General features: G+C 49.3%; 1 protein-coding gene across 1 annotated transcript in view; it reads right to left on the reverse strand.

The window, feature by feature from the left end:
- Positions 1-6870: 6870 nt before the first annotated feature.
- The window catches only part of LOC115415974 (homeobox protein Meis2-like), a gene marked incomplete at its 3' end in the record, with an annotated part of 10135 nt that continues 5605 nt past the window's right edge, over positions 6871-11400 (reverse strand). Inside the window, exon 7 of the mRNA XM_030129654.1 lies at positions 6871-7048. Within this exon, the coding sequence (XP_029985514.1) occupies positions 6871-7048 (178 nt within the window). The remainder of the gene's footprint in view (positions 7049-11400) is intronic.

An 11400-nucleotide genomic window follows, 5' to 3' on the forward strand; every position in this document is an offset into this window, starting at 1 on the left:
TTCCACTACGTGGTATCGACTCGACTCGGCTCGGCCTTTTTTGCGTTTCCGTTATGAAAAAAGGACCTGGAATCTGGTACCCAGTACTACTTTTTTGGTACCACCTCTGCTGAGGTTCCAGGACTGGGAACCAGATACTAAAACGTGACGTGTACACACTGCAGACCACTGATTGGTCAGACAGTTTTCTCTGTGACCCGCCCTTTTACAAACAACAGATGTGGAAGTGGACAGTAAATACAGCGGTACATTAACCCACATACCAGCCCAAAACTCCACCATGGTCGGTCCAGGACATTCAGTCTGTGGTGGCCGATGTAAAAATTCAGACGAGACAACACGCAACGAGTGAGTTTATCAGCAACTCTGAACAGACGACACGGAAGTAACGCGCTGCATCACTATGACGACCAGGTACTGTAAAGTGGGTTGTATCTTGTAATGGAAACGCTCTCCAGGAATACCGAGTCGAGTCGAGCCGAGTCGAGCTGGTGGAAACGTGGCATAAGTCACCTGTCCTCTGAACTCCATTTAAAACAGATTCAGTCCAAACAGAACACAGTCCTTCCGTCCTTTCCTTCTCCACATGTTCTCATCCTCTGTTCCCTTCCGTGGAACACACAACATGACACACGCTAACGAGCCACTAGCCCACAGCGTCATCTGAGCTGTGATGTCATCGGCGTGTCAGTGCCTCCGCCTCATCACGTCCCTCAGCTGTGACAAAAACATGCACCACTTCCTGTTCCCCCCCTTCACATGTGAACACAGGAATGTTCCCGCCCACTTCCACCGCCTTTGGTCTGATGTGGCTTTGTGTGATGGACATTTGAAGGCCCGCCCCCACCCCCCCCCAGGTCCTTTCCAAACGTTCTTGTGACAGCTCCATCCCTTTAGCTGTGGTCAGCAGCAGAGCCCTGGGGGGGGGCATCAAACACAGACCTCTGTGCATATCAACAGGCTGAGGATGCACCGCAGCAGAGCCTGGATTCACACCCTCAACCACACAGTCAACAGGGCTGTTAGAAAATATCTGTTCTGCATTATATTGTGATATTTCATTTCACAATACTGTACCGATATTAAAAAGTACTGTATGGATATTTTTAGGTATTTATTCAAATGCAGATATTGTGGAGGTTCATTTTAGTTTTTTTGTTTTTCTTTTTTGTTAATATTTTACTTATTCTTATTTCACACTCTTTTATTCAATAATGTTCGTTCCTTTGTTTGGATTGAACTCAGATCCTGTTCTGATGTTAGTTGTGAACTAATAGAATCTGAACATTTGAACAGGATCTGAAACTGGAATGTCTGGAAAACACAATTCCAGTTTGAACACAGTTTGAACATTTGGTGATAGAACATTAGATCCTGTTGGGATCAAATACAAATGTGTTTAGGATTTGTGCAGATTTCTGCTGGAATTCAATTCTTCAAGGAAATAATCATTTAATAAAAAGAAACAAACAAAAAAATTGCCTTTTTAACACTATCATGATATACTGTATGGTAACTCTAGTATTGTGATTTGTGTCGTATCTCCAGATTCTTGTTCATACACAGCCCTAACAGTCAACATGATGTAGATGCACTGCAGCAGAGACTGGATCCAAACCCTCAACCACACAGTTAACACCACCCCCCCCCCCCCACCCCCGCCTGTGGTTGACCGGCCATACAAACCCCTTCACCACCAAGTTAGCGCTCCCTGATGGCAGTGACTTTTAAAAGGTCTGAGCAGACCGCAGAGGAGGTGGGGCTTCTGCTATCCCACTACAGCTACTTCCTGTCTGATGTTCACAAAAGGCCTCAGTCACCTCTGTCCTCCTCTAAACACAACATCAGACCATTTTAATGGTGTTTAGTGAGTTAACAGACAAACATGCACAAAAGGACTAACTAACCCCCCAGGGACACTGTTACAGACAGGTTCCATGTACAGGTATGGGAGTCTGAGGTTTGACCCACATTTGGATCAGTCAGACCCATGTCCATGGGGTCCTCGTCCAGGCCCATGTCCAAGGGGGTCCTGGTCGAGGCCCATCCTCTAGTCCTTCCCTCTCAGGTCAAAAGGTCACAGACCCTGGGCCCCACACACACACACACACTGTGGATTAATAGGCCCACAGGAGCAGGTCCACTGTGGCCTGAGTGGGTTCAGGTTAGGGTTAGTGGACAGGCAGCCCCTGGTGTCCCTGATGGGGGACCCAGTGGAGCTGGTCTTCAGTGGTCGGGTGGACTCAGGTGGACCCAGTGGAGCTGGTCTTCAGTGGTCCTGTGGACTTAGAGTGGCTCCTCCAGTGTGGTTGATGGTGCATTCATGGTCTAGCTCCTCCAGTGTGTTTGATGGTGCATTCATGGTCTGGCTCCTCCAGTGTGTTTGATGGTGCGTTCATGGTCTGGCTCCTCCAGTGTGTTTGATGGTGCGTTCATGGTCTGGCTCCTCCTGTGTTTGATGGTGCGTTCATGGTCTGGCTTCTCCTGTGTTTGATGGTGCGTTCATGGTCTGGCTCCTCCTGTGTTTGATGGTGCGTTCATGGTCCGGTGCCTCCTGTGTTTGATGGTGCGTTCATGGTCCGGTGCCTCCTGTGTTTGATGGTGCGTTCATGGTCCGGCGCACCCTGTGTTTGATAGTGCGTTCATGGTCCGGCGCCCCCTGTGTTTGATGGTGCGTTCATGGTCTGGCTCCTCCTGTGTTTGATGGTGCGTTCATGGTCTGGCTCCTCCTGTGTTTGACGGTGCGTTCATGGTCCGGCGCCCCCTGTGTTTGACGGTGCGTTCAGGGTCCGGCGCCTCCTGTGTTTGACGGTGCGTTCATGGTCCGGCGCCCCCTGTGTTTGATGGTGCGTTCATGGTCCGGCTCCTCCTGTGTTTGATGGTGCGTTCATGGTCCGGCGCCCCCTGTGTTTGATGGTGCGTTCATGGTCCGGCTCCTCCTGTGTTTGATGGTGCGTTCATGGTCCGGCTCCTCCTGTGTTTGATGGTGCGTTCATGGTCTGGCTCCTCCTGTGTTTGATGGTGCGTTCATGGTCTGGCGCCTACTGTGTTTGATGGTGCGTTCATGGTCCGGCTCCTCCTGTGTTTGATGGTGCGTTCATGGTCCGGCGCCTACTGTGTTTGACGGTGCGTTCATGGTCTGGCTCCTCCTGTGTTTGACAGTGTGTTCATGGTCTGGCGCCTACTGTGTTTGATGGTGCGTTCATGGTCCGGCTCCTCCTGTGTTTGATGGTGCGTTCATGGTCCGGCGCCTACTGTGTTTGACGGTGTGTTCATGGTCTGGCTCCTCCTGTGTTTGACGGTGCGTTCATGGTCCGGCTCCTCCTGTGTTTGATGGTGCGTTCATGGTCCGGCGCCCCCTGTGTTTGATGGTGCGTTCATGGTCCGGCTCCTCCTGTGTTTGATGGTGCGTTCATGGTCCGGCTCCTCATGTGTTTGATGGTGCGTTCATGGTCTGGCTCCTCCTGTGTTTGATGGTGCGTTCATGGTCTGGCGCCTACTGTGTTTGATGGTGCGTTCATGGTCCGGCTCCTCCTGTGTTTGATGGTGCGTTCATGGTCCGGCGCCTACTGTGTTTGATGGTGCGTTCATGGTCTGGCTCCTCCTGTGTTTGACAGTGTGTTCATGGTCTGGCGCCTACTGTGTTTGATGGTGCGTTCATGGTCCGGCTCCTCCTGTGTTTGATGGTGCGTTCATGGTCCGGCGCCTACTGTGTTTGACGGTGTGTTCATGGTCTGGCTCCTCCTGTGTTTGACGGTGCGTTCATGGTCCGGCGCCTACTGTATTTGACAGTGTGTTCATGGTCTGGCTCCTACTGTGTTTGATGGTGCGTTCATGGTCTGGCTCCTACTGTGTTTGATGGTGCGTTCAGGGCCTGCCTCCTCCTGTGTTTGATGGTGCGTTCAGGGCCTGCCTCCTCCTGTGTCTGACGGTGCGTTCAGGGCCTGTGGTCTTCCAGAGCATCCTCCCATTGTTCTGCTCATTGATGCCTGATGCTTCAGTTGTTTTGAACTCATTCTATTTTTACTTCAGGCCCAGAGCACAAAAACACAAACAGGCCATAAAACCCTTTTAGCCTCCAATTAGCACGTCAGCCATCACAGGAGAAGACCGAGGACGGGACGCATCAGGGACCAGGGCCCGGATACCAGCGGGGTTTAGCAGAACTACTGCCCCCCCCCACCCCCCCCCCCCCGGGTGTGCACACCGACTGTTAAACAGTCTGTTAACAGCTGCTTTAATTACCTGTACATCCTTAACAGGCTACGAAAAACTAAGAGTGTGTGTGTGTGTGTGTGTGTTTACATCCTCTGTGTCCACCAGCATCTGACAAATACTCAGATTACAATTCCACTGTCCTCTAACATCATGATTTACAATCAAACTGCCTTCAAACACCATATATATATATATATATATATATATATATATATATATATATATATATATATATACACACACACACACATATATATATATACATATGTATATATACATATATATATATATATATATATATATATATATATATATATATATATATATATATATATATATATATATCCTGTAGCTGTGGGACCCTTTCCCTATGTGAACTTGAATACACCAACATATGAAATAATCCTAAATTATGGCCCCTCCCCCAAAATGAATCCCAAAACACTTTTCACTAATTAAAACAAAATGGAGTCAATTTGGAAATTTAATTCAATGAATGATTTAAAAAATGTCTGAATTGGTCTGAACCACACAGACCACCAGGACCACATGACCAGGACTAAACCACCAGGACAACATGACCAGGACTAAACCACCAGGACCACATGACCAGGACTAAACCACCAAGACCACATGAACAGGACTAAACCACCAAGGCCACATGACCAGGACTAAACCACCAGGACCACATGACCAGGACTAAACCACCAGGACCACATGACCAGGACTAAACCACCAGGACCACATGACCAGGACTAAACCACCAGGACCACATGAACAGTGACTAAACCACCAGGACCACATGACCAGGACTAAACCACCAGGACCACATGACCAGGACTAACACCACCAAGACCACATGAACAGTACTAAAACACCAAGACCACATGAACAGGACTAAACCAGCGGGACCACATGAACAGGACTAAACCACCAAGGACCACATGAACAGTACTAAACCACCAAGACCACATGAACAGGACTAACCAGCGGGACCACATGACCAGGACTAAACCACCAGGACACACATGACCAGGACTAAACCACCAAGACCACATGAACAGGATCCTAAACCAGCGGGACACACGAACAGGACCTAAACCACCGGGACCACACGAACAGGACTAAACCACCGGGACCACATTGAACAGGACTAAACCACCGGGACCACACGAACAGGACTAAACCACCGGGACCACACGAACAGGACTAAACCACCGGGACCAAACCAGCGGGACCACACGAACAGGACTAAACCACCGGGACCAAACCAGCGGGACCACATGAACAGGACTAAACCACTCCATGGGTTTACAGTCCACTGGTCCACTATACTAAAATATGCAAATGACTAAAAACCACCTCATGAGAACGGAAACACTTTTTTGCGATCTTTGACAGTTTTTGCGACATTTCGGTGTTTCCGTGACCAGGTTTATATTTGTGTATTTCTGAGGGTCATGGGAACCCAGCTGGATCCATCCTTGTCCGTATTGGCGGAGCTGTGTCTGTCATGTGACCCACTGGTGTAAAACCACCACTGAACTGGTTTAAAAACTTACTGGACGTGGACAAAACCTGCACAGGTCTACAGGTCACATGACAGTTGAAAGAGCGTTAAGTGTCAGACACATGACGTTCAAACTCAACTCGAACACGAGCTTCAGCTTCAGCACAAATTTGAACCATTTTCAAGTCAGTCGGACATTTGTATTGAACTGTCAGAATTAAAAAAGAGCTGTAAGAATCGTTCACAATGTTGGTTTTGGTGAACACACAAATCCACTATTTTACCTTTGTCTAAAACTGTAAAACTCATTGACCTTGTGGAATTCAAAACTATTCAAATAATGTATAAAGCAAAGAATAACTGACTGCAGGGGAATATTCAGGAAATGTTTAGTGAAAGAGAGGGAGGCTCTGATTTAAGGGAAAATTAAATTTACAGATTCATAAAGTACACACTAGGTTCCAAAGTTTCTGTATGACCACCTGTGGAGGAAAACTGTGTGGAGATAAAACAAATATCAAACACAATTCAGTTTAAAAAAACATATATAAAAATATGATTGTTGAGAGGTCCAGTATTTAATAAAGACACTGAGTCCTGTTTGTTTCTGGATGATGTTGAACTGATAAATCTGCTGGAATTAGTGAAGAAAACAGTTGAACTGTTGAGTCTGTTTGTGTGACTGCACTGACATGAACAGACTGCTGTGTTTAATTCACTTACTGCAGGATGGATTTGTTGTGGTTCGATGCTAAAATTAAGATAATAGTATAGTTTGATTCTTGTATTCAGTTAGTGATAAAGGTGTAGAAGCACTGAGGGCTTGGATTTAATCAGTTTATTCTTCTTCCTACTCCTTTTGCAAAATTCAGACTTGTATGTGCTGAAGATAGATTCTGTTCGTTTAAATGTTTTATTTTGTTTTATTTTGTTTCTTTGCATGTTCGCAAATACATAAATAAATCAGATCAAATCAGTTAAAGCAGTTTCCTCTTGTATTTCCTGTAATAACAGAACATAAAGGACTCCTTCTCCACCCTCCTCTGTTTTTATCTGGGACACCAGGGGAAAATTCTGCTGGATCAGTTTCATGTGTAACCGTCCTAAACCTGGACCTTCAAAGGGTCAGATCAGCCTTAAACCTGCATGACCCCGCCCCCAGAGGTCAGAGGTCAGTCCCTGCTTTGATATGGAACAGGACTTACCCAGGTCACTGGTGTTGTCTCCACTCTGGGACACGTGTCCCCCACTGGACGGGCCCGGGGTGCCCACTGAGGGGGTGGAGTGGGCGTCGTCCAGGTCCCTCCAGGACGCCGGGTTCTGAGGAGGACACCAGAGGTCACCAGAGGTCACCAGAGGACACCAGAGGTCACCAGAGGTCACCAGAGGTCACCAGAGGTCACCAGAGGACAGAAGAGGACACCAGAGGTCACCAGAGGACACCAGAGGACACCAGAGGACAGAAGAGGACAGAAGAGGACACCAGAGGTCACCAGAGGACAGCAGAGGTCACCAGAGGACACCAGAGGACACCAGAGGACAGAAGAGGACAGAAGAGGACACCAGAGGACACCAGAGGACAGAAGAGGACACCAGAGGTCACCAGAGGTCACCAGAGGACACCAGAGGTCACCAGAGGACACCAGAGGTCACCAGAGGACACCAGAGGACACCAGAGGTCACCAGAGGACAGAAGAGGACAGAAGAGGACACCAGAGGACAGCACAGCAGGGGACAAAGGACAGAGAGAAAGAAACAAAACACATGAGAAAGAGGATGGAGAAGGAGCACTGAGTCCATTTAACAAACACACACACACACAGACACACACACACACACAGACACACACACACAGACACACAGACACACACACACACACACACACACAGACACACACACACACAAAGACACACCCACAAAGACACACACAGACACACACACAGACACACACACACACACACACACACACAAAGACACACCCACAAAGACACGCACAGACACACACACACACACACACAGACACACACACAGACAAACACACACACACAGACACACACACACAGACACACACACACAAAGACACACACACACACACACACACACACTCTTTACCATGGTGTCCCTCAGATGCAGTAAACCCTACTGGGTCAGCTTTGGGGGGTCAGAGGACAGGTCCAGGATGTGGACCGTCAGAGTCCAGCAAAGGACGGGTCCAGTATGTGGACCGTCAGAGTCCAGCAGAGGACGGGTCCAGTATGTGGACCGTCAGAGTCCAGCAAAGGACGGGTCCAGGATGTGGACCGTCAGAGTTCAGCAGAGGACGGGTCCAGTATGTGGACCGTCAGAGTCCAGCAGAGGACGGGTCCAGTATGTGGACCGTCAGAGTCCAGCAAAGGACGGGTCCAGGATGTGGACCGTCAGAGTTCAGCAGAGGACGGGTCCAGGATGTGGACCGTCAGAGTCCAGCAGAGGACGGGTCCAGGATGTGGACCGTCAGAGTCCAGCAGAGGACGGGTCCAGGATGTGGACCGTCAGAGTCCAGCAGAGGACAGGTCCAGGATGTGGACCGTCAGAGTCCAGCAGAGGACGGGTCCAGGATGTGGACCGTCAGAGTCCAGCAGAGGACAGGTCCAGGATGTGGACCGTCAGAGTCCAGCAGAGGACGGGTCCAGGATGTGGACCGTCAGAGTCCAGCCTCAGTCTGACACACACACAGGAGGACATGCCTATTTATGGGCCGCTGTGTCGGCCAATGGGACCTACGGGTGGGCGGGGCCTCCTGTGGTAAACAGCGGAGGTGCCTCTTGAACGTCAACTGTTCAGCCAATGGGACGTACGTGTGGGCGGGGCCTCCTGCGGTAAACCTCTTGACCGTCAGCTGTTCGCCGGATGGTGATCAGATGAAGAGCAGCAGATGACAACGAGCAGCAGGAGGACAAAGGCCCCGTGTGAAGAAGGCCCCTCAGAACCCAGGCTGGAGTGGACCCCCAGACCAGCACCAATACACACTTCTACTGGAGACACACACTTCAACACAAAACACACACACACTTCAACTGGAAACACACACACACTTCAACTGGAAACACACACACTTCAACACAAAACACACACACTTCAACAGCCGCCATGTGTCTGTAAGTTTATAAAGGTTAATGAAGGTCTGCTTTAACAACAGCCACAGCAGAGCCATGTGGACCACAACAGAGCCATGTGGACCACAACAGAACCATGTGGACCACAACAGAGCCATGTGGACCACAACAGAGCCATGTGGACCACAACAGAACTATGTGGACCAGAACAGAGCCATGTGGACCACAACAGAACCATGTGGACCACAACAGAGCCATGTGGACCACAGCAGAACCATGTGGACCAGAACAGAGCCATGTGGACCACAACAGAGCCATGTGGACCACAGCAGAGCCATGTGGACCACAACAGAGCCATGTGGACCACAACAGAACCATGTGGACCACAACAGAGCCATGTGGACCACAGCAGAACCATGTGGACCAGAACAGAGCCATGTGGACCACAGCAGAGCCATGTGGACCACAACAGAGCCATGTGGACCACAGCAGAGCCATGTGGACCACAACAGAGCCATGTGGACCACAACAGAACCATGTGGACCACAACAGAACTATGTGGACCAGAACAGAGCCATGTGGACCACAACAGAGCCATGTGGACCACAACAGAACCATGTGGACCACAACAGAGCCATGTGGACCACAGCAGAACCATGTGGACCAGAACAGAGCCATGTGGACCACAACAGAGCCATGTGGACCACAACAGAGCCATGTGGACCACAGCAGAGCGTTGTGGACCACAACAGAGCCATGTGGACCACAACAGAGCCATGTGGACCACAACAGAGCCATGTGGACCACAACAGAGCCATGTGGACCACAGCAGAGCCATGTGGACCACAACAGAGCCATGTGGACCACAACAGAACCATGTGGACCACAACAGAGCCATGTGGACCACAACAGAACCATGTGGACCACAACAGAACCATATAAACCAGAACAGAGCTATGTGGACCACAACAGAGCCATGTGGACCACAACAGAGCCATGTGGACCACAACAGAACCATGTGGACCACAACAGAGCCATGTGGACCACAACAGAACCATATAAACCAGAACAGAGCTATGTGGACCACAACAGAGCCATGTGGACCACAACAGAGCCATGTGGACCACAACAGAACCATGTGGACCACAACAGAGCCATGTGGACCACAACAGAACCATATAAACCAGAACAGAGCTATGTGGACCACAGCAGAGCCATGTGGACCACAACAGAGCCATGTGGACCACAACAGAACCATATAAACCAGAACAGAGCTATGTGGACCACAACAGAGCCATGCGGACCAGAACAGAACCATGTGGACCACAACAGAGCCATGTGGACCACAACAGAACTATGTGGACCACAACAGAGCCATGCGGACCAGAACAGAGCCATGTGGACCACAACAGAGCCATGTGGACCACAACAGAACCATGTGGACCACAACAGAGCCATGTGGACCACAACAGAACCATATAAACCAGAACAGAACCATGTGGACCAGAACAGAACCATGTGGACCACAACAGAACCATATAAACCAGAACAGAACCATGTGGACCAGAACAGAACCATGTGGACCAGAACAGAACCATGTCTAAAATGATAGGTGATTGGTGGAACTACTTGTTCTTGCGCCTGTGTCGGTGTGTGCGGTGTCCCACTGGTGTCAGTACCTGTGCCTCAGTCTGTTCAGAGCAGAAAACACAACAGACTAAAGGAGAAAACTGTCCACATGCTGTCGGTCTGAACTCAAACTAGTGAAAGAATCAAAGTGTCCACGTTGGAAGGTTCTGTCCAAGTGTCACATGTTTCATATTTATGTTTCATTTTAACACCTTCATGTGAAGTGAATTTATATGAAAGTTGGCATTTTTATAATAGTTCTGAATAATTAAACAGTCATTACTCTCATGTCTTGTATTTTAGTTATGATTTGAAAAACACTATTTTTTTACATTCGATTTTCCAGACATTAAGTGTATTTGTACTAAGTATCGGTATCAGATCAGTATCACTGATACCAGCCAGAATTTTACTCTGCATCGGATCAGAAAGGAAATCTGTGGTATGGAGCGTCAGCCCAGCAAACACAACGACATCAGATTAACTCCGACAGCAGCGGCACAATGAGGTCACAGACACACGGTACCGGTACCGGTTCCCCAGAGGTTCTGACAGAACACGGACCAACATGGAGAGGCAGAACCAGGAACCAGCCCACGGACCAAACAGCACCAGGACAACTGAGCCAGGACATGTGGCCTATGGGCCCAAACCGGCCCACCAAAGGGTCCGGTCCGACCCACCAAAGGGTCCGGTCTGGCCCCTCTGCCTGTTGTCACGGCAACCGACGACAGTAGGAGGTGGATGATGCTGTCCGATCACACAGTGCAGTGGAAGTGTGGAACTCTAGAGTACTTCAGTGACTCCAGAGTACTTCAGTGACTCCAGAGTACTTCAGTGACTCCAGAGCGTTCAGGAACTCCAGCTGTTTATGTCAGCGACAGTTTGTCTGTTTCTGAACCCAAACATTTGGAGCTGTCATTATTTATAGACTGTGATTGGACTGGA

Source organism: Sphaeramia orbicularis, unplaced genomic scaffold (genome assembly GCF_902148855.1).
Source record: "Sphaeramia orbicularis unplaced genomic scaffold, fSphaOr1.1, whole genome shotgun sequence".
NCBI classification, from domain to species: Eukaryota; Metazoa; Chordata; class Actinopteri; order Kurtiformes; family Apogonidae; genus Sphaeramia; species Sphaeramia orbicularis.